At 43.8% G+C, this 23656-nt stretch overlaps 1 protein-coding gene and 1 long non-coding RNA gene across 4 annotated transcripts in view; one reads left to right on the plus strand and one right to left on the minus strand.

Annotated features, from left to right (window-relative positions):
• Window positions 1-23656, plus strand: part of TJP2 (tight junction protein 2) — a 114682-nt gene that overhangs the window by 67076 nt on the left and 23950 nt on the right. For all 3 annotated transcript variants that reach the window (XM_081213571.1, XM_081213570.1, XM_081213569.1), the window contains 6 exons: window positions 16525-16578; window positions 19086-19210; window positions 20624-20726; window positions 21204-21780; window positions 22517-22620; window positions 22791-22944. In XM_081213571.1, coding sequence (XP_081069697.1) covers window positions 16534-16578; window positions 19086-19210; window positions 20624-20726; window positions 21204-21780; window positions 22517-22620; window positions 22791-22944 — 1108 coding nt within the window. In that variant the 5' untranslated portion in view covers window positions 16525-16533. The remainder of the gene's footprint in view (window positions 1-16524; window positions 16579-19085; window positions 19211-20623; window positions 20727-21203; window positions 21781-22516; window positions 22621-22790; window positions 22945-23656) is intronic.
• LOC308597903 lies at window positions 688-12787 on the minus strand. The gene is made up of 3 exons (XR_014013271.1): window positions 12394-12787; window positions 10703-10922; window positions 688-1075 (listed from the first exon to the last, which is right to left on the minus strand). It is a non-coding gene; the product is annotated as an uncharacterized lncRNA (long non-coding RNA).

Below are 23656 nucleotides of genomic sequence, written 5' to 3' on the forward strand. Positions count from 1 at the left end.
TTAAATTAAGGAGCCATTCAGATCCCATTACCAGAAACAGTGAGTTATGAAGCTGCAACTTGAGGGCAGAAGGAAAATGAGCCATCGTTAAAAAGCAGCAGCAAACAATATGCATAAAGCTTCTTCACTTGATCCAGAAAAAATGGGTGGAGGGAAATAAAGGAAAATATTAAGCAGGAGGGAGGTAACTGGATATTGAATAGTCAATATTCCCTTGCAGCACCTGAGAGATGGATCAGGTCAAAGTGCTCAAAAGCTTGTCATTGGTTTGGGTAACTTGGTTTATCTTACTTACTCTAGCTCAGATGTATGTGCCCAAAGGCAGAGATGTTCTTTTGAAGTCTAGCGTTAGGAGCTGAATGCTGGCCTTCCACAGTGTAAGGACGGGTCCTGCTCCTCGGCTTGTCTTTCCACTTGTTCTGTCTCAGCTGCACTTCGGCCACTTCCCATATGCAGCTTCAACAAGGAGTGAGTTGCAGATGTCAAAGACCTTACAGCTGAAGCAGCACAAAGATTTCATATCACCTCAAAAGTAGAGACTTGCTCCTGAGTAAACATCCATAGGATTGTGGTGCAAGTGATGTGCAGGCATGTGAACCAGCCCATAGTTTTTTCATTTTCATTCATTACATACATCTCAAATTTTTAACATTTGCTATATATTCCTCCCTCCCTCCCCTCCAAGACTTCCCCCGACTTGCGTTTCTGGTTTGTTTCTATTTTCATCTGCTTTGCTGTCTCTCAACAGAAAAAGTTATCAATAACATAACATCAAGCCTTAAAAAAATAAAAATAAAAATAAATACATCATCTTATTTTACTATCTTCCAAACATTTTCTGATGCTGATAATGTGAATGTTTATTTAAATCCTGCCATCAAGTCTGTTGCCTTTCTTTGTTTCTGAAAGTATAATATGAAAGGTTCCCACTCTTTTTCAAAGTCTCTGTTGTCTTTTTCTCTTAGTCTTTCTGTCATTTTTGCCGGTTCTGCATAGTTCCTCAACTTCTCTTGCCATTGTCCTTTAGTTGGTATATCTCCAGTCTTCCAGTTTTGTGAAATCAACATTCTTGCTGCTGTAGTGGCATACATAAATAAAGTCCTCATTTCTTTTGGTATGTCTTGACCTAAAATACCTAATAAAAAGGCTTCTAGTTTTTTTACAAAGGTTATTTTTAACATTTTCTTCAATTCATTGTATATCATTTCCCAGTAGGATTTTACCTTCTTACAATCCCACCACATATGATAGAATGTACCTTCTGTTTCACATCTCCAACACTTTCTTTTCATTTTTATGCATTTTTGCCAATTTAACCAGTGATAAATACGACCTGTACATCATTTTCATATAGTTCTCTCTCAATAATATTCAATCTGTAAATTTCAAATTTACTTTCCACAGTTTTATCCATTCCTGAAATTGTATATTATGTCCTACATCTTGCGCCCATTTAATCATTACTGATTTTACTTCTTCATCTTTGGTCTCCCATTCCAAAAGGATGTTATATGCGTTTTTTAATAATTTTGTGTTTTCTTCTATCACTTCCTTTTGGAAATTGGAAGCCGAATATGAGAAGCCTTTTTTGTTATCCTCCTTAAATATCTCCTGTAATTGTCTATGATGTAACCAACTTTGAAGATGTTCTTTCATTTCATTGTATTCTTTCAGTTTTAACTTTCCCTCTTGCTCCACCAACAGTTCTCTATATGTTGGCCACTCTCCTTTCCCCCCAATATTTTAATTGATAGTGCTTCAATAGGTGATAGCCACCATGGTGTTTTGGGTTCTAATAAAACTTTATATTTCTCCCATGCTTTAAACAGTGATCTTCTAATTAAATTATTATGAAATCCTTTATGTACTTTTGCTTTTCCATACCATAGAATCATAGAATCATAGAATCATAGAGTTGGAAGAGACCACAAGGGCCATCGAGTCCAACCCCCTGCCAAGCAGGAAACACCATCAGAGCACTCCTGACATATGGTTGTCAAGCCTCTGCTTAAAGACCTCCAAAGTAGGAGACTCCACCACACTCCTTGGCAGCAAATTCCACTGTCGAACAGCTCTTACTGTCAGGAAGTTCTTCCTAATGTTTAGGTGGAATCTTCTTTCTTGTAGTTTGGATCCATTGCTCCGTGTCCGCTTCTCTGGAGCAGCAGAAAACAACCTTTCTCCCTCCTCTATGTGACATCCTTTTATATATTTGAATATGGCTATCATATCACCCCTTAACCTCCTCTTCTCCAGGCTAAACATACCAAAGATAGGCATGCCATCCAAATCTATTATCATGTCCTTCCAAGTCTGTTATTTCCTCCCTGTCTAACTTGATCCAATCTCGGATCCATATTAGGGATGCAGCTTCATAATACAATTTTAAATCTGGAAGTGAGAATCTGCCTCTTTCTTTCACATCTGTTAAAATTTTGTTTTTTATCCTTGGTTTTTCCCCATTCCAGACAAATCTTGATATTTCTCTCTGCCATTCTTTGAAGCATGCACTCCTTGTTATTACTGGAAGAGTTTGGAAGAGAAATAACATCCTTGGAATAACATTCATTCTTATAGTTGCAATTCTTCCCATTTAAGAGAGATTCATCCTATTCCATGTTTCCAAATTTCTTTTAATTTCCTGCCAATTTTTTTCATAGTTATCTTTAAAAATATTTATATTTTTTGATGTTATCCAAATTCCTAAATATTTTACTTTTTTATATGCCTCTATCCCTACCATCTCTGTTATTTCTTTCTTTTTCGATTCTTTAATATTTTTAGTAACAATTTCGTCTTATTTTTATCTAATTTAAATCCTGCCACTTGACCAAATTCTTGTATTATATTCATTACTTTTGGAAGAGAATTCTTTGGATCCTCTACCGTTATTACCAAATCATCTGCAAATGCTTTTAATTTATGTTCATTCTTTTTAATTTTAATACCTACTACTTCCCTATCTTGTCTTATCTTTCTTGTCAAGACTTCCTGAACCAGAACAAACAACAATGGTGACAAGGGACATCCTTGTCTCGTTCCTTTTTGTATACTACATTTATCTGTTATTACCTGGTTTACGATTATTTTTGCATTTTGGTCGGAGTAAACAGCTTGCATTCCCCTATTGAAATTTTCTCCAAATCCCATCTCCTCCATCACCTTCTTCATAAAACTCCAAGAACATTATCAAATGCTTTCTCCGCATTTATAAACATTAATGCTGCTTATTTCTCATTTCCAGATACTCTATAATATTCAGTACATTTCTAATACTATCTTTAATTTGTCTACCTGAAAGGAATCCAGCTTGGTCATGATGTATAAATTCTTTTTTTAAAAAAAAATCATTCTATTTGCCATGACAAATACAAATAGTTTATAATCGTTATTTAATAATGAAATCGGCCTATAGTTTTTAACTAATGTCACATCCGAATCCTGTTTTGGTATCAAAGTTATATAGGCCTCTTTCCATGTTTCTGGAACTTCCCCTGTTTTCAGAATCTCATTCATTGTAACTTTCAGGGGATTCAAAAGCTGTTCACTCATTTTTTTATAATATTTTGCTGTTATTCCATCTGGCCCTGGGGATTTCCCTACTTTTGTTTGATTTATTGCCTCAATTACTTCTTGAGCTTATTGTCACACTTCCTAAGCAAAGTTTGTGAAAATGCATTTTGTCTTAAATTAGGGCTGTGGACACATTACTGTTTACTCTGCTCCAGTGTTTCCCCACCCCCATTTGTTTGAATCCATGTACATAGGACATGGGTAGGCAAACTAAGGCCTGGGGGCCGGATCCGGTCCAATCGTCTTCTAAAGCCTGCCTGTGGACGGTCTGGGAATCAGCGTGTTTTTACATGAGTAGAATATGTCCTTTTATTTAAAATGCATCTTTGGGTTATTTGTGGGGCATAGGAATTTGTTCATTTCCCCCCTCAAAATATAGTCCAGCCCACCACATGGTCTGAGGGACGGTGGACCGGCCCCCTGCTGAAAAAGGTTGCTGACCCCTAACATAGGATATTACCTACACCCCACAGGTATCTTTTGTGTTTTGATGCAGTTTCCCCCAATCCAGCTTCACCCCATTTGAGAACTGTAGGATGACTCCTTGGGCCATGAGATGCGTAATTGACACAGTTGCCAATTGGGGGTGGTCCTACATGTCTAACTTTGGGGTGGGGGAGGCGGTATCCCAGAGCAGCATCTCCCTTCCCACCTGCCAACTTGTCCTGATCCCGTTGATTCAAAACTAAGGCTGCAATCCTACCTAACAATGTCTGTTCAAGAAGTAGTTACAGGTAGGTAGCTGTGTTGGTCTGCCGTAGTCGAAACAAAATAAAAAAATTCCTTCCATTAGCACCTTAGAGACCAACTAAGTTTGTCATTGGAATGAGCTATCGTGTGCATGCACACTTCTTCAGATCAGAAGTACCGTATTTTTCGCTCTATAACACGCACCTGACCATAACACGCACATCATTTTTAGAGGAGGAAAACAAGGGAAAAAACATTCTTAATGAAACAGTGGATATATCATTTTTGTGCTTCATGCTGTGGCCACAGACATGTGATCTGATGGTGAATTTGGGGTGACCCAATGCAAAAATCCTGAGGATCCATGTGAATCCATGCTTTGTAACCACGTTTTTGCACCATTGCAGCCCCAGGCAACAGTGGGTGCGTGATTTTTTTGGTGCAGGCTGTAGCCATGGACATGCTATGTGATCTGATGGTGAATTTGGGGTGACCCAATGCAAAGATCCTGAGGATCCATATGGATCTATGCTTTGTAACCACGTTTTAAGTGGGGAGCGAAGGAAAAACAAAGAAGGGACATGAGAGGGGTGTGCAGAGAAGCAGCTGGCTAAGAATGCAGGAGAGGGATTTAACGGGAGGGAGGAAAGAAAGGCAAAAGATTCTCTCCACCCAAGCCAGCCTTCTCTCGCTCTCTCTCTCTCTCTCCCTCCCCCTCTCCCTCCCTCCTGCCCCCCCTCTCTCCCTCCCCCTCTCTCTCTCCCTCTCCCCCAGCAGCACTGGAGCACAGGGAGGAATTAGAACAGTGTTTCCCAACCGGTGTTCCGCGGCACACTAGTGTGCCGTGAGACGTCGGCTGGTGTGCCGTGGGAGGGAGGCGGGCGAGTCGGGCGGTGAGAGGCGGCGGCGGCGAGGATCCGCGTCGAGCCGGGGGCGGCTCCGCGGTGGTGGTGCCGAGCGACGGGGCAGCGCGTGCAAAAGGGAGGAGCGCGAGACAGCGGAGGAGGAGGAGGCCGGCATGTCCGGGCAGCAGCAGCAACAACAGCAGCAGCAACTCCCGCCGCCGCCCTCTCCTCCGCCCGCTATCGCCGCCACCACCACAACAGCCGCCGCCGCCTCAGCTGCCGCCCTCCCTCAGTCCCTCGCTCTGCTGCCTCCTCCCCCCCCCCACCCCCAAAGCTTGGAGGTTCCCCGGCAAGGGGGAGGGGAAAAAATTAAAAACTTTCACTTTCGTGCGTCCCTCCCGGCGTGACGCTGCGCGCTGACGTCACGGGGCTGTAATGGTGGTGTGCCGCGAGATTTTTTTCATTAAACAGGTGTGCCGTTGCCCAAAAAAGGTTGGGAAACACTGAATTAGAAGGAACGACACTCTGCTTTCCCCTCTGCTTGCCTGGAGGGGAGGGGCTTTCCCTGCTCTTTGTTCCGTTTCAGCAAACACAGCAACGAAACAGAGGAGGGTGGGCAGTAAGACCCTGAGGCAGAATGCAGGAAAGCAGCCGCTTCCTCTTTTCAGGTTTCCCTTCTCTGTGACTGCGCGATTTGATTTTTGCCTGATTTTTCGGCTCCAGGGACCACACATTCGCTCAATAACACGCACAAACATTTCCCCTTCCTTTTTAGGAGAAAAAATCTGCGTGTTATAGAAGGGAAAATATGGTAATTCCCTGGTAAGCGGGTTAGGATTGCAGTCAAAGGCTTCTTCATTTCAATAGGCCTTACTTCGAAGTTTTGCTGCCTTAAAACAAGAGGTGAAGAGTAGGAGAGATCCATTCTCATCTCTGTCCATCAGCATCTGCAAACAACAAAAGGGGGGGATCTGTCTCACTCTCCTTGATTATTTAAAGTGTGAACTAGCTGCAGGCCTCTGGAGGATAAAGTGAGCAGAGACTGCTGCAGAGAATTAAAGAGAGTCTAGCTAATTCAGAGCCCAGAAGGCACAAGCGGCCCCCTCTCCCACCACCAACTATTGCTAGCTTTTAAAATGGAGATGGGGAGAAGCTGTGTAAGTGTCTTTGTGTCAAAGGAGGAGCTAGAAATCCTAAGAAGGACATAACCAGGAAAGGGATGCTTTCATCTTGACTATTTCTCTCTTACTGGGAGTAAATCCCAGTGCATCTGGAAGATGTATAGAATTGTGGCTGCAGATGACAGCTGCAGGGAGATGATTTCCATGGGACAGAGGGATGAAAGCTTCACCCGTAGGAGTTGAGGGTGGGTGGAGGGGTTGGGGAGGATGGGAAAACCATGGACAGACAGCGGGTGGCTGGGCGATATCTGGCTTTCAGCATCACAATATATCACCAGCTAAATATCGTGATATCTTAAAGGTAAAGGTACCCCTGCCCGTACGGGCCAGTCGTGTCCGACTCTAGGGTTGTGCGCTCATCTCACTTAAGAGGCCGGGAGCCAGCGCTGTCCAAAGACACTTCCGGGTCACGTGGCCAGCATGACAAAGCTGCTCTGGCGAGCCAGAGCCGCACACGGAAACACCGTTTACCTTCCTGTTATAAAGCGGTACCTATTTATCTACTTGCACTTAGGGGTGCTTTCGAACTGCTAGGTGGGCAGGAGCTGGGACCGAAAGATGGGAGCTCACCCCGCCGCAGGGATTCGAACCACCGACCATACAATCAGCAAGTCCTAGGCACTGAGGTTTTACCCACAGCGCCACCCGCGTCCCTCTTATATCTTAGTCTTATATCTTAGTATATCACAATATCTATCTGCGGTATTGGTGCGCCTTGCCAGGCCTCCACACAGCAGAAGAGGTGCCGGCCATACCTCCCCGCAACAGTGGAGCCTGCGCTGTGCTTTCGGGCAGCAGCTAGGGGCTTTGACAGGGCTCCTTGCAGTGGTGGAGGGCCTTAAAATGTAAGGAAGTAGTAGATTTAATAAAAATAAAACTTCCATACATTATATTTAATACATTTTCAACTAATTTATGAGTAGTTTAAGTGATTTAGTCAGGTTGCATCTGCTTCCCCACTCAGAAGTCTAAGTGGAATCCCTACATGCAGAAGCCCCACTGAGTTCAACTAAACTTACCGTATTTTTCCCCACCATAGGGCGCACCTGACCATAGGGCGCGCCTAGTTTTCAGAGGGGGAAATCAAGGGAAAAAATATGATCCCCCCCCCAACTCTGCGAGCAGCGGATTCCCTCACCTCTCGCAAAAGCCCGTAGAAGCCACACTCTCTTTAAAAGGGCTTCGCGGCTTCTCCTGGCTTTTCTGGGAGGTGGGGGGATTCCCTCACCTCCCGCAGAAGCCGCGCTCTTTAAAGGGTGCCCGGCTCCTGTGGGCTTTTCTACGAGGTGGGAGAGGGGACTGATGCAGCCAGTCAGTCCCTTCTCCCTCCTGTGGAAAAGCCCGCAAGAGTGCACGGAGGTTGTGTGCGGCTCTTGGGGGCTTTTCCTGCCTGCCTCCCCCCTGCATTCGCTCCATAGGACGCACACACATTTTCCCTTGCTTTTTAGGAGGGAAAAAGTGCGTCCTATGGTGCGAAAAATACGGTACTTCTACTTTCTTGGGAGTAAGCCCCATGGAATTCAGGAGGGCTTGCTTGTGAGTAGACACACATTTGCTTTCACTGCTTACTGAAAACACCCTCCTCCTCATTCTCACACAGTACCCAACCTCCCATTTCGGCATAAGGCAGCAGCCAAATCTTCTCCCCTCCATTTCCCACCCGCCAAGCCCTCATCTCACCAGTCTCTTCCTTTTTATCAAAGGGAAGGAGGGAGGGCAAGCAAGCAAAATGATAGTCTCCTTTAAATTTTAAAAAAACCTTTCCTTTTTAATATGGAGAAAAGTCATTTAGGGGGAACTAACAACATAAACACCACCAGAAAACAAAAACAAAAACTCTTCCATCTCTTTTTTCCACTGGTGAGGGAAGAAAGAAGAGCTTTCCAGTTCTCTCTTTACTTGCCACTGGATCTTTGATGGGGGTGGGGTCCCTCCTGGATTGTTAGCAGGCGCTGCATAATTAGCTGAGCTCTAAGTGGAAAGATACTGGTAAAGCTGAAAGAGTTTCCTGGTTTGTGTGAGGGCTTATAATTGAGGAGGGAGAGAGCAAACAAAGCTGGAATTATTTGCAAAGCATCTGCAAAGTACTGGTCAGCTGAGCTACCTCCTGGGAAGCTGTTAAGTCTCCACCTTTGGTTCACCAGTATATTTCCTTGTTTAGCAGCCTTAGAGTGGCCTAGTGGTTAGTGTGTCAGACTAGGACCTGGAGACCAGGGTTCAAATCCCCACTCGGCCATGAAGCTCACTGGGTGACCTTGTAGTCAGTCACCATCTCTCAGCCTAGCCTACCACATGAGGCTGTTGCAGGGAGCTCTTTGGAGAAAAAGCTGGGATATAAATGTAGTAAATAAAATCAATATAAATAAATGCATCAAAGCATAATGCTAGGTACAACACTGTGCAAATTCAACAAAACACAGCCTGGGGGGGTACACCTTGCTGCATCCAGGAATGTGTACATACTCTCATACTTCTAGCCTGGGGCTTGAGGGGGTTGGAAAGTGGAAACTGTGTGTGTACCAAGACAACGTAAATTTTACATTAAGAATAAATTCTGAAAGCTTGGAATATAAGGGTGACTTCAGGACCCATTCTGACTCAGATGCTTAGGCTGCAAGTGCATGAAATGCAACTTGCCCTCGGTGTAACAGAGTGTTGCTATAAGCCTGTCTTTATGAATAAACAAATGCACAAGTAAACTGGACTAACCTCTTTCTCCTCCCCACCTTGAGTTGCTTGCAGTTGTCTTGTATGAGAGATTTGGTTGTTTCATCATTACAATCAAGCTCTTGCATTGCCTCAGTCTGCTCTCGGGAACAGTTAACTATTCCAAACAGTTGTCTCATATGAGCAGTGGCACATCAAATGAGGCCACTTGTGTCAGTGGCTCACCTGCGTGATGAAGCTCTGGAAGGAACTTGCCAAAGTTCGGGGATTCTGAACACCTTTCATTCAGACACTTTTTCCTTTTTCCTGAGTGGCCTCATTTGCTCTTCTCCTCAGGCATGTGTCACAAAATACAAAAAGTCACAGAGCAAGAGACAGCCTGCCAAGTGGTATATTATCTGAAGTAGTTTCTATACCATTCGGCAGGCTGTCTCTCGCTCTGTGACCTTTTTTGTGAGAAATGCAGATTTCTCCTCTTCATGCAACCTAGTGCGGTAAGCAAGGCAGCATTCTTCCACTTCCTGCTTTGAAAGCCAGGAGGTGGCATCATTGAGCTATAGGTTTGCACAGCAGCTGTGGGAGCCTCTTGTGGAGAGAGGAAGATACTGGAGGTGTTTGCATCCCCTCTGCCTCACCTCTGATGGGAGCAGGTCAGAAGAGGAAGCCTGGGATGGACTGAGCAGCAAGACACGTGGGAGCTGAGACTGTTTACAGTACAGAGTTGTCCTTTTCTCATTTCTTTCCCCCAGTAGCTTTACCGCTGTGATTGCAGAAGCCAGTCAAATGGCATATGCCCCAATACGCAAAGTCTGTGTCCTAAATGCTGCTTACAGATCAGGCAAACACTTCTCCTGTAACTGCGAATTCCTCACGTTTCTGCATATTCTTTGGGAATGGGGAGGAGACTCTATGTTGATGCTTGCCTAGTGGTGACACCAGCAAGTTACTTAAATAGGAATTAAATTGAGGTACTGGGTCATTTTCTGTTTTAAGATAGGGACATTTGTTTTGGGAGTAGATGTGTTGCCATTTGTACATCTGTGGGTTTTAATATGTCATTGTGTGAAATGAAGGCAGGATTGGCTGAGCATGTAGGGCACAATTGTATTAGAATTACATAACAATGTTTGAGTGGTGGAAACTGATGAAAAGACGGGGATGTTAGAGTCCCTTAACAGATTATAGTGTGCCACAATGAAGACAGCTCAAGCTCTGCAACGAATGTGGCTACATGCTGTGAAAAAGTTGAGGATTTTAAAATGGCATGTGAGTTAATTTTTGAAAAATATATACCATTAGTATTTCCTATTGTCTCATCCATACTAAGATTTTGTGTTTTAAAACGAGGAAGAAGACATGATTCTTGACTGTCTTCAACATTGTTGTACTTTATTTTAGTCTCAAATAGTTTAGCATTAAATGGCTCCCTGATTTCCATGCCTTCCGAGTGTCTGGGGGAAGCTTGCTGGCTTGCTGTGTCATTCAAGTCTCGCTAGGATCTCATCATCACATTAGTCTTCTAATTAGAATGAATTAGCATGAAATCTGTAAAATTGTGCTTGAGAAGATTGTTTATTAAATAATTCTTTTAATGTAAGCTTAATAGAATGTGCTAAGTGAGCTACTGGTAATATCATCACCTGTTTAATTGTGTGACAGTGCAATCAATTAATGTATTCATATTACATTTCTTGCCATTTCCTAAAATAATACACTCATTACTCCTCAGGAATAGGTGACACTTACCTTAACCTGTCTCTTGATGCATTTGCAACACTAGTGCAACGTGTACCAGGTTCACTGGCGCCTGATGTAGTTGGAGTTTCGTGCTTGCTCTGACAGAATTTAATCCCCTCTCTGGTACAGTCTGAAGTCTTCAGATGGTGACTTGCAACATCTGTGGTCTTACCCAGCCCCCACACTCATTTTGCTCCTTCCATTAATCTGTCAGCATTGGTTAGTATCTCTGCAACAACAAACAGCTGTAAATTTTATAATGTTAAAGAGATTATGAGTTAGAGATTTAGGACAGAGCAGATGGCTTTTGTGCCTTGTGAACTCCCAAGGTGAACTTCCAGTACTTTATATCCTACAGAATGTGACCTTAAGAGCTGCTTCCTCTTAGCTTGATTATACCCGCATGCAAAAGCCAAGCATACACTTTGTAACAATTTGAGGCATGCCATTCCAAGGAACATTTGACTTTCCGGTTTTCTTCTGAGGCACAGATACAGTGGTACCTCAGGTTAAGTACTTAATTCATTCCGGAGGTCCGTTCTTAACCTGAAACTGTTCTTAACCTGAAGCACCACTTTAGTTAATGGGGCCTCCCGCTGCCGCCGCGCCGCCGGAGCACGATTTCTGTTCTTATCCTGAAGCAAAGTTCTTAACCTGAAGCGCTATTTCTAGGTTAGCGGAGTCTGTAACCTGGAGCGTATGTAACCTGAGGTACCACTGTAGTTCAAACTAATATTCAAATAATTTGTAGTTTTATTCACAAGTAAAAAATAAAAGTATTTCAACATTGTATTCATCAATCTGCACTTCTTAAATTCTGCAAGTAGCTGAACATGAGGAGAAATTTGTTCATTTCATTTCCAGTACAATAAAACATTTTTCTTACTGAAAATATCCTATTAGTATATATGTAGCTGCCGCGACTGGACTTAATTGTCAGGGGTCCCTTTACCTTTAGCTGCCATATAGCAGTAGTAATTATAGTAATTAAAAAGATCTCTGAAATGTTTTTAGTAGCTCTGTGTGTGAGAGAGAATATATTGAACTTGTAATTTATGTAGGGGTTTTTTTATCTCGAGGCATGACTTTTTTATTGCATCAATCAATCTGCTGAGGATCTGAACTCTGATCAGATTGAAATGATGATGATGATGATGATGATTTTATTTGTATCACTCCCATCTTTATTATTTGAACCATGCCCCAGGCACTTTGGGCAGTTTCTAACAGATATAAAAACCTAATAAAACATCAGACATTAAAAACCTCCCAATTCAGGGCTGCCTTCAGATGTCTTAAAAGTTGTAGTTCTCTCCGTAACACCTAACGAGAGGGCATGCCACAGCATGTTTTACATTTTCTATATGCACTGTAAGCTGCCCAGAGTGGCTGAGGAAGCCAAGCTAAATGGGCAGGGTATAAATAATAAATAAATTATTATTACAGTCGTACCTTGGGTTACAAACACTTTGGATTACAGACTCCGCTAACCCAGAAGTTGTACCTTGGGTTAGGAACTTTACCTCAGGATGAGAACAGAAATTGCGCGGTGGTGGCAGCAGGAGGCCCCATTAGCTAAAGTGGTACCTCAGGTTAAGAGTGGTTTCAGGTTAAGAACGGACCTCTGGAATGAATTAAGTTCGTAACCCAAGGTACCACTGTATTACAATTATTATTATTATTATTACTACTACTACTACTATTACTACTGCTGCCAAAAAGGAACTGCCATAATGCCCTCAGAGCTGGATCTCAATGTCTGGGTTGGAGAATGGGGGTGGAGACCCTCCTTCAGGTCTCCTGGGCCAAGGCCATTTGAGGCTTTCAAGGTCAGCACCAGCACTTTGAATTGTGCTCAGAAACATACCAGGAGTCAGTGTAGAGCCTTTAGGAGCAGTGCTGTATGGTTCTGACAGCTGCTCCCAGTCACTAGTCTAGCTGCCGCACTCTGAATTAGTTGTTGTTTCTGAGGCACCTTCAAAGGTCGCTCCACGTGGAGCGCATGGCAGTAGTCCAAGTGAGCAGCATCTTGGCTCTTAGAAATCATCCGATTGACTGCCCTGTGGTTCACCAGGCGCCATAGATGGTGGTCCTGTTGTAATAATAATAATAATAATAATAATAATAATAATAATAATAATAATAATAATAATAATAATTTTTTATTTATACCCCGCCCTCCCCAGCCAAGGCCGGGCTCAGAGCGGCTTACAAGCAATAATAAAAACAAGATGAGTGATTACAACTTAAAAACAAAAATAAAATACAACATTAAAATAATGGAACATTAAAATATTAAAATGGAGCCTCATTGCAGGAGAAGGAAAAGAAAAAAGAAAAAGGGGGCGGAGGGAATCAAATTGGCTCCAATCCAAAGGCCAGGCGGAACAACTCTGTCTTACAGGCCCTGCGGAAAGAGATCAGATCCTGCAGGGCCCTGGTCTCATGAGACAGAGCGTTCCACCAAGTTGGGGCCAGTGCTGAAAAGGCCCTGGCTCTGGTTGAAGCCAATCTAACTTCCTTAGGGCCTGGGACCACTAGGTTGTTGTTATTTATGGACCTTGAGGCTCTCCGTGGGGCATACCAGGCGAGGCGGTCCCGTAGGTACGAGGGTCCTAGGCCGTGAAGGGCTTTAAAGGTCAAAAGCAGCACCTTAAATCTGACCCTGTACTCCACCGGGAGCCAGTGCAGCTTGAAAAGCACTGGATGAATATGCTCCCATGGCAGAGACCCTGTGAGGAGCCTCGCTGCAGCATTCTGTACCCGCTGGAGTTTCTGGGACAGCTTCAAGGGCAGCCCCGCGTAGAGCGAGTTACAGTAGTCAAGCCTGGAGATGACTGTCGCATGGATCACTGTGGCCAGGTCGGGGCGGGAAAGGTAAGGGACCAACTGCTTGATGCGGCGAAGGTGGAAAAATGTCGCCTTGGCTGTTGCTGTGACTTGCGCCTCCATGGAAAGGGAGGCGTCAAGGATTACACCCAAACTCTTAACGGAAGGCAATGGCACTAATTGGGCCCCCGCAAGAGAAGGGAGTTGGTCCCTCATCCCCATGCTATCCCGACCTAGCCATAGGACCTCTGTCTTCGAAGGATTTAGTTTCAATCGGCTCCCACGAAACCATCCAGCCACAGCTTCCAAGCATCTGGTCAGTGTGTAAGGGGCCGAGTTGGTGTGGCCATCCATCAGTAGATAGAGCTGAGTGTCATCAGCATATTGATGACAGCCCAGCCCAAAGCTCCGGATAATCTGGGCAAGAGGGCGCATAAAGATGTTAAAAAGCATTGGGGAGAGAATTGCGCCCTGCGGCACTCCACACACCAAGGAGTGGCGTGACGACATTTCCCTCCCTAGTGCCACCCTCTGTCCCCGACCAGAGATAAAAGAGCACAACCAGTTACGGGCTATGCCCTGTATCCCCACGTCTGCAAGGCGATGGTCCAGAAGATCATGATCGACCATGTCAAAGGCTGCTGACAAATCTAAAAGGATCAGCAGTCCTGACCCGCCTCGATCCAGTTGTCTACGAATATCATCTGTTAGGGCAACCAGAGCCGTCTCCGTCCCAAAACCAGGACGGAAACCGGACTGAAATGGATCTAATGCCGATGTTTCCTCCAGAAACCTACCAAGCTGTTCAGCAACCGCTCTCTCAATTACCTTACCCAGGTATGGAAGATTTGAAACTGGGCGGTAATTGGATAGGTCTAAGGGATCTAATGAAGTTTTCTTTAAGAGTGGACGCACCACTGCTTCCTTCAGTTCCCCTGGGAATGTCCCCGTGTCAAGGGACAAATTGATAATTTCAACCAGGGGGGTCCGCGCAACATCTGGACACTCCCTAATCAGCCAAGACGGGCACGGATCAAGGAGGCAGGTGGTGGGCCTACCAACTTGGAGGAATCTATCCACATCAGTAGGGAGTATCCGATCGAAATGGTCCAACACTGGACCTGAAGTCAGTCGAGGGGCCTCCAGTTCAGTCACTGTGTCTAAATTGGCAGGGAGGTCACGGCGGAGCAACAGGACTTTCTCCGCAAAAAAGCTCGCGAATGCCTCACAGCTGTGGGTCGAATTTGTGCTTAAATTTGGTTGTCCTCCTAAGGACGTTATTGACCTAATTATTCTAAAAAGTTGTGCCGGGCGAGAGCTAGCACATCAAGAGACTATCATGGCAGCATTCGGTTATGCTGCACGTAGTAAGGATGAGAGCACTATCTGTAAGGGAGGGGATGCGGGGTTACATGTCTTATCTCCTTCAGTCTTCCCACATTGAGAAGGGTGGTCTGAAGGAGAATCGTGAGATGGCTTAGCAGAATGTTTTACCATCATCCCTGCAGTCGGAAACCCTGATTGTGTGTGGAGGACTATAAGTGTGTTCGGTCAAATGCACTTGCGATTCCCTTTCAGACCTTCACATATCACATTAAGCTATAGTTTGTTTTAAACTTTGGTTTAATTTGGAGAGAAACAAACCCTGAACCTGGGTTGGGATGACATGAAATAAGCTGGACTCTGGTGTGTGTTGTCCACAGCGTGGCTGCAGCAGGATTGGGGGAGCACCTAGAGAACTTTTGAACAGCATGCCCTCTAGCTCACATTAAACCATAGCTAGTTTAAAACTGATTTAATGCGCTATGCAGACCAGGCTGATGCAGAAGGTCAGGAGTGGAGGGGGCAGGGTGCCAGCACATGCAGCCCTATTGTCCCTCTGGTGAAGTTAGTAGAGTAAGTGCATGAAGAGGGCTAGAGCTTCAAACAAGCAGGAGTTTCATTTAGAGTAAGGGGCTTACACTAGAGTTTTGTGCATGCACCTGCAAAGCAGCTGGCTTTAGGCATCAGGTCTTCTAAATGCTTGAAAATGTAATTTACAATATTTGGTGTATGCATATAATCCAGACCTTCTCTCCTATACATGCTGTCTTATGTGCATGGAGCTGTCTCCAAAAGCATTTGGAAACCAGCACTGGTACGGAACGCGGTGGCCAGGTTTTGAGGGGGGCTTAAGATTAATTTTTGGGTACAATTCAATGTGGTAGTTACTAATTGCATTTTAAAGCCCTGTATGGTTAGGGCTTAGACATCTTAAAGATCACCTCCTACATGAGCTTTTTAGTCATTGAGTGAGACCTTGCATTATTGACCTGCCTTCACTGCAGACAGGACGGGGGTGACTTGGGCAGGACCTTTTCAGGGACAGTCATTGGATGTGTCAGATCTGGCCATCTCATTTATTACTCAGTCAGTCAACAAGTTTATTGTTCTAGCCAAAAGCCATGAAAATTTCATGTCAATAATATTAATAAAATATTTTTATTTTATTACATTGCATATATTGTTTATTTATTAAACTTCTGTCCCTCCCTTCTTCCCAGAGTGGCAATGGTGATCTATCTATTTTGATAGCAGTTTATTCAAGGTCTCTGGTCTCTTAGGGTTTTCCATCATGATCAATTTAATCCAAGTGATCTACATTCAGGCATGTGCTCCCCTGCTAGTGAGATTTGGTCCTTTGTCAGGCAGCAAGTGCCACAGGCACAAAGATATAAAGATCTGGGTGTGAGCTATTTCTCTCAAGTGTGGTTTCCTTTTTGTGCATATAGATAAAAAACACGGAAAAGGCTTCTCCAACTAAAATTTTGTTCTTCAAGCGTGTTTATTTTTTTATTCAGATTCTGGCTAATTAATGTCCATTTTTAAAAGCACTGCAGTGTGATAACTGCAAAACATTACTGCTGTTTGATACTGACTTTGGAAAGGGTCTGTTCTTAATTTTGTGAGGACTGTCTTCTGTTGTGATGTTCTATTGATTATTGCTTTTCATTGTCCAACAGGCCCCAGGCATGGAAGAGCTGATATGGGAACAGTATACAGTGACCTTACAAAGGGTGAGAGGTTATTTCTGGTCCTTTTTTTTTCTAATAGTCCTTTCCCCCCTTTTTGCATGTGCCATTGTGTTAGTAAATCTGACATAACCTGTTAACTTTATTGATCAGTTTTCCTTGTGAAACATTTTAAAAATTGTTAATTAGAACTCTTAAACTATGCTAAATAGTTTTGTTCCACCCATACATTTTTATTTTTGTGCCAGCAGTGTATTTAAATTCACAGCAATACATTTCTGCATAACTATTAAAATATTTAAAATTCCAGAGCTCACATCAACATCACATTCAGAAGGGCTGAACAATGTCTGGTTTTCAACATCCCGATATATCACCAGCTAATCACCATGATATACTAATATATAACAATGTCTAAAATAAGGTCGTAACCATGTAATGTTACCAGGGTAATGTCTTTCGGGGTCTAAAACTGATACATTTTTACTTACCTTTAACATATTGTTACAGCTGTATATAGTACAGAGGAACAAGGGTCGCAGGAATCATGAGAGAAGCGATGACTGGCTTCACGGTTTTCCCCACATCACAATTTCTTACATAGCACATGTGCACATCATGATTCGTGATGTATCACACCATGTCGAAAATTACGAAACTTTTACCAGGATGTGGACGTCCAATCAGTTTTGGTTAATGTATTGATACATTGCCCATCCCTAGGTCCCAGGTGGTGGTGGTGGTATTAAATGTCAACCATATTTTTTATTTTAAATTTACCTCCATTAATTCCCATAATTACTCCATATTGAATAATAATAAATCCTTACATCCTTGACAAGTCTCTCTACTCTACATTGGGCCAATGTTCCATGATTTTTCTTTTCATTATACAGTGCTACCTCAGGTTAAGTACTTCATTCATTCCGGAGGTCCGTACTTAACCTGAAACTGTTCTTAACCTGAAGCACCACTTTAGCTAATGGGGCCTCCTGCTGCCGCCATGCCGCCGGAGCACAATTTCTGTTCTCATCCTGAAGCAAAGTTCTTAACCCGAAACACTATTTCTGGGTTAGCGGAGTCTGTAACCTGAAGCGTATGTAACCTGAAGCATATGTAACCCGAGGTACCACTGTATAGCCACTGGTTCATGTCCATTTCCACTTCTTCAGTTTCATTTCCTGTTGCGTTTACGATCTCCTCTAGGACCTTACATTTTCTTTTTCTTTTTTCCAGAGACAGCACCATAATTTTAATAGCATCCTTCTGTGAATTTGCTCCAGATTGTATGCAAAATACTTTCTCTCTGCTAGAGCTAAAGAAAGGCCAGGACTGAAGTTTTCCCCAAGCTTTTTTTTTTTTTGCTTTCAACTCCATCAGCACCATATCAAAATAATTCTCCATATCACCATTTGTGATTTTATCTTCTCCTTCTCCAAATTCTTGTATGGAAGTCATTTCCATTTCAGCAGCAGCAACTGCTTCCTTCAATTTAATTATTTCTTGATCTAGTCCTGCCAACATTTTATCCATTTGTTCTGAAGCCTCTGAATATTCCCCATTTCCATTTTCTACTTCAGATCCCTCTGGCTCATTTTCTTGCTCAAACATTGATCCAATCATTTTTTATTGTTCAGCCATCAACTGTTGAACAATACCAACCATCACTGGGAGATCCAACAATACCTTTGTCATGCTGGATGCTTTTGATGTTTTGCATATTAGTAGCCCCTCAATCTACTTTAAAATTTCCCCTTTAAAACTGCAGCTGCAACTGTGTCTCAAAGCACCTTCCTCATGACGGCTGCTTAACTTTCAGTTTTTCCAGTTCTTTAGTGACAGGAAGCAGAAAAAGGATTAAAGATTTTTCACATATTGATTCCTATCATCCATTTTAATCCTTCTTGTCCACCATAAATCAGGCCTTTCACTTTGCTTTAGACACTCTAACAATTAGTTTCCTTTCTATTTTCTCAACAACAGGAGGTGGTACTTACAGATTTTCGCATTGTAGATTTTCCCCAGCAGATGGGGGTGTGTGTGTCTCGTTACAGTTTCCTTGTCCCAGAGATGTTTTGAAAAGGAAATGTGTGATTCTTTACCTTACTTACTGTTTGTTTAAAAAGGTGATTACGTGGTGTTTGGGTATGATGGCATTACTCCTCAGCTTGCCAGTTTGTTCTGACTCCCATCCAAGCTGCGAGGCTCAGGCAGCAGAAAAGCAGCTTGGACCCAAGCATTTTGAGGTTAACTCCCAGGTCACCCTTATCTCCAGAGTGATTTAATGGCCAGACTACCTGTCTATTATCAATCACCACATAATTATCTTCTGTCAGTGGCAACTAACAGAAAGACAGCCCAATCACCATTCCTCTCTCCCAGAGGTCCCTGAGCAATTTTCAAGAGGTCAAGTCGGCGGTGGTGGGAGTTTGGGAATCACTGGTCTAACTATGCCTCTATTTTGGTGTTCTAACAATTTCAAATTCTATTGTGGCTCTATTTTTTGTTTTGTTTTTTAAAAAGAGCATTTTTCCTCCCTCTTTTCCCTTTAGGACTCAAAGCGAGGGTTTGGGATTGCAGTTTCTGGTGGCAGAGACAACCCTCATTTTGAAAATGGCGAAACATCCATAGTTGTGTCAGATGTCCTTGCAGGTGGCCCAGCAGATGGATTACTTCAGTAAGTAAACATGCTTGTAGCAGTAGCGTCTGTCTCTCTTTGCTCTGATAATTTGTTTGCAAAACACAAATATAGCGTATTTTTCACTCCATAAGACACACCTGACCAAAAGACGCACGTAGTTTTTAGAGGGGGAATGCAAGAAAAAAAATTCTTTAAAGGGAGCTCCCTCTAGCTGTTCTGGCTTCTGGCTTAGCCGCGCAGCCTGCATTCGCTCCATAAGACGCACACACATTTCTCCTTACTTTTTAGGAGGGGGAAAGTGCGTCCTATAGAGCAAAAAATACGGTAATTGGGAAGGCATAGATTTCACAAAATTTGTGTAATTATTTGATCCTGCCATTTTTATCTATGAGGCTGTATCCAGCCTAGATAGCTTTACTTTTAGGCAGCCTTGCATAGTGGCTAGCACACTAGACCCTGACCAAAATCCCTGCTCAGCTGTGGGATGCATCCAGGTAAGAGCATCTCAGGGGCAGGGGAATGCCGTACGGGAGCTGCATGTTTGTTATGCAGGCAGCAAGGTTCATGCTGGACCCGTGGCCCCCAGCTGCTTCCCTAGGGTGTGCTAATGAAAATGTCGCTCTCCGCCCCGTAGTGGTGAAGACTGAACAAGGAGCCTGGGCATTAGGACTGGGAGGATGTTGACAGGCCTCATGTGTTCCATTTCTTTGCTTGTGTTTTGGTCATTGGAAATTGATGTCTATGGGCTTAGGCTCTGGGAATATGTTGTGAGGACAATTAAATGTAAAACAACAAAGGGAGAAAATCTTCAACTTTCCAGCAATGTTGACTTACAATTATAATGAGACATTGCTTATGTTATTAAGCAAATATCATTTGTCTTATACTGAATTTAATGGAACATAATGTTACTGTAGAGATAAACGAGCTCAGTTCAGTAGTACTATGGCTCCAGTGCCTGAACACAAAGGGATCTCCATGGGGCATTGCAGAGCCCCGTCTTCTCCCCTTATGTGCTCAGGAACTAAGAATGGCAGCATAGGAAAAGGGCTGGGGGGCCTGTTCATGGCTTCCGTGTCCCCATTTCTCGACTGAGCTAAGTAGAGGGGCTGGATGGGGGCAGAGGAGGCAAACGCAGGCAACCAGTTCCCCATAATGGATTGAGGTGGGGGAGCATGTGGAGATCTCTGCCCCTGCAGTAGGGCTGGACTGACCCCAGTCCCCACTCAACCAGAAAGCTCCCTGGGTGACCTGGGGCCAGTCGCTCACGCTCAGCCTAAGCTACCTCACAGGGTTGTTGTGGGGAATAAATGAGGAGGGGGAGAATAACGGAAGTCACTTTGAGTTCCATGGAGAAAAAGGAGGGATATGAAGGCAATAAATAAACAAACTCCACCCTTTTTATCAATGTTAGTATTTTCTTATTGACAACATGCTTCTGTTTTGCAGAGAGAACGATAGAGTGGTTATGGTTAATAATACACCCATGGAAAATGTGGCCCATTCTTTTGCTGTGCAGCAGTTAAGGAAAAGTGGGAAAGTGGCTACCATTGTAAGTTAACAAGTATTTGCAGAAATATTTGCATTCTATCATTAAGGAGAAGTTAATGCCACTCTGCACTTAAAATAAGTATTAATACGTCTCAAGTATAAAGACCTGATCTTTGGTAGACAAAAACTGTAACATTTTAAATGGAAAGGGAGGGAAGGGAGGAGATTTTTCAGGCCTGCTGTAGAGATGCTGATGTCTTGTAAAAAGCATTTACCTGCGAAGCTGATTTCCATGTTTAAAGGTGCTCAGTGAGTGCACAGGCTTTTTTCTGCACCAGTGACCTGCTGTTTAGGTGGGCATTCTGCTGGCATCTTAACTGTGGAGCAGCTGCATGGAATGCCAGCTTGGCTGAAGTGCTCTGCTACATTGCGTCTAAGTTGGGTTTTATAAACATAGTGATAAATTTTTGGCAGCTGAATGTAAAATGATTGTGGCTTTTACAAGGAAATACAAAATTGTTCTCATTTTTGCAAACAGATAGTTAAAAGACCTCGCCAAGTGCAGCTCCCAGCTGTGAGAAGAAGCCCCTCTCTGGACTATGACTACCGGGCCTTTGAAGTTATGGATAGTCGTGCCGAGTTTGATGGCAGAAGCACTCGAAGTGGCTACAGTGAAAGGAGTTGGTATAGTGGGAATGGGGGCCGGAGCCAGAGCTGGGGAGACCACCTGGACCAGGGCTACAGGACTGGCCGTGACCGGGGGCGCCAGCACAGCAGGGAGCGCAGCTACAGTCGCGATCAAAATCGTGGCCGGAGCATGGACAGAGAGAGGAGCTTCGACCACGAATACCAAAGACCCCGAAGCAGAGGCAGGAGCGTGGATAGAGAGGATGAATATGACCGGCGCTATGGTGGCGGTCGGAGTGTGCCCCGAGACTACGACTGGAGAAGCCGCCTTGAAGCCCCTCGTGAGAGGGAAGCCAAGAGCGGGAGCAGAGACCGGCTTAATTCCCGCAGCCCTTCCCCTGAATTGCACCCTCAGTATGACTATGGAGCACATCAGGACCCCAGTGGGCCAGTTAATGTTCTCCTCACAAAAGGCAGATCAAATGAAGGCAAGTGCCCAGCATCTTTTGGTGGGAGGTTGAAAGGAATGCCTCCCCCTTGCTTTTACCTCCTCTCCCCTTGGCCGTTTAACCCATTGATTGCAAACCTCTGTTTGCTTGGCACCTCACAGCTTTTATTTTTTCCTTATTGTTTTCTGAAATTTACACAAGCACAAAGAATTAAACGAGACAAATATTTTAGGATACCTTACAAATATATTGTGGACAAAGTGCCATGTAAACGTCCTAGAGGAACGTATGGTACACACTCCACGGTGTCAAAACTACTGAGAAGGACCCAAAGATGCCTTAAATTTAAATGTATACCTTGGTTTACAGAATATAGGGCAAGCAATTTGATCCACTTCTTTTTCTCAACATTAGGAGGCCACAAGCTAGCATGGAACTCGGTCAGACCAGGAACCCATGAAGCTGAACTTGCCTGCCAGCCCTGTGTGGTACCTTGCCCTGGCACTTGATACTTCCTTATTTTTGCATCCCAGGCAGTCAGCCAGTTTAGTAGCTATATGTAAAATCTTGGTGACCCTCCCTACCTGACCAGTAGAGTCTATTTGGCCTGATGTGCCACAGCTGCATTGCTCAGGTCCCCCTTTGTCCTCCAATCCACTGAGAAAGACAAAATACCATTGATGGCTCCCTCCACATGCATATATTGGAAACCAGTGGCATGTAGCATGCTTCATGTGTCAAGCTGCAAAACTGTCTCTTACTGTTCCACTTGCAGAATATGGCCTTCGACTTGGAAGTCAGATTTTCATCAAAGAAATGACCAGCACGGGGCTGGCAACCAAGGATGGCAATTTGCACGAAGGGGACATCATTCTCAAAGTACGTTTTTGTATTAAGGGCCCTTAATTTCTTATGGTTTTGGGGAGATGGACACTTTGCAAGTTTTCCTGTCCATTTGCAATTAGTGAATGGAGATTCAGCTCTGAACTGATCTATCAGAACCGTTTGTGCTGAAAGTGTAAGTAAATATGTTTGTCTCACACATCCAGATCAATGGTACAGTGACAGAGAATATGTCTTTATTTGATGCCAGAAAATTGATTGAGAAATCAAGAGGAAAACTCCAGTTGGTTGTCCTAAGGGACAGAAAACAAACCCTAATCAACATCCCTTCCATGCATGACAGCGAGTCAGAAATAGAAGGTGAGAGCTTAGAAGCGGAGTGAAAGTCACTTTCCTATTTAAGTATTTATTTGCAGTATGTGACAATAAATAAAAATATACCCTCACAGAAATGTACTCAATTAGACACAAAACAAAAGTTGCTAAGTGTAAAAGCTTGTGTGTTTTTTGTGGTACAGATTTTGAGACTTGGAAATCTGTACCAGTAACTGGTCTGAAGTGTGACCAAATTTCTTGAGTCAAGGCAAAGCATGTGGGTGAGTTCCTGTGCCCCAAGCCAAGGCCAATATGAGCTAAGAATATGCCACAGAATGTGTTTTTCATACCAGGTTTCTTCACTTCCATTGCATTCATTGGTCATACTGTTCTGTTGTATCCATAGGCTGGCTTGGAAGGAGACTACCTCTGAGCATGTGCAGGCTGCCCACTAAAGGCCACTTCTTACATGGCATTTTTCCTGGGAAGGAAAAACTGTATTCAGTGCCAGATATGAAGTGATCATGAGGTCATGGATCTGGTGGCTAGAAGGCCACTTTGCATGTAACTTTCCCAGCTTCCTAATGATGGTTTATGTAACTGGGCATGAGCGTTGGTCCTGCAGATTCCTTTCATGCTCCCATCTACCTCTTGTGGGCTGCCTTAAGTTCACAGGTCCTGCTTTAACCAAGCCAAAGCTCGCTCTTCTTTGTGAAGGGGGAGGAGCACTCCAGTATGTCAATAAAACCAACAAGGA

This window comes from Podarcis bocagei (genome assembly GCF_964188305.1).
Source record: "Podarcis bocagei genome assembly, chromosome: 11".
In the NCBI taxonomy this organism is placed as follows: domain Eukaryota; kingdom Metazoa; phylum Chordata; class Lepidosauria; order Squamata; family Lacertidae; genus Podarcis; species Podarcis bocagei.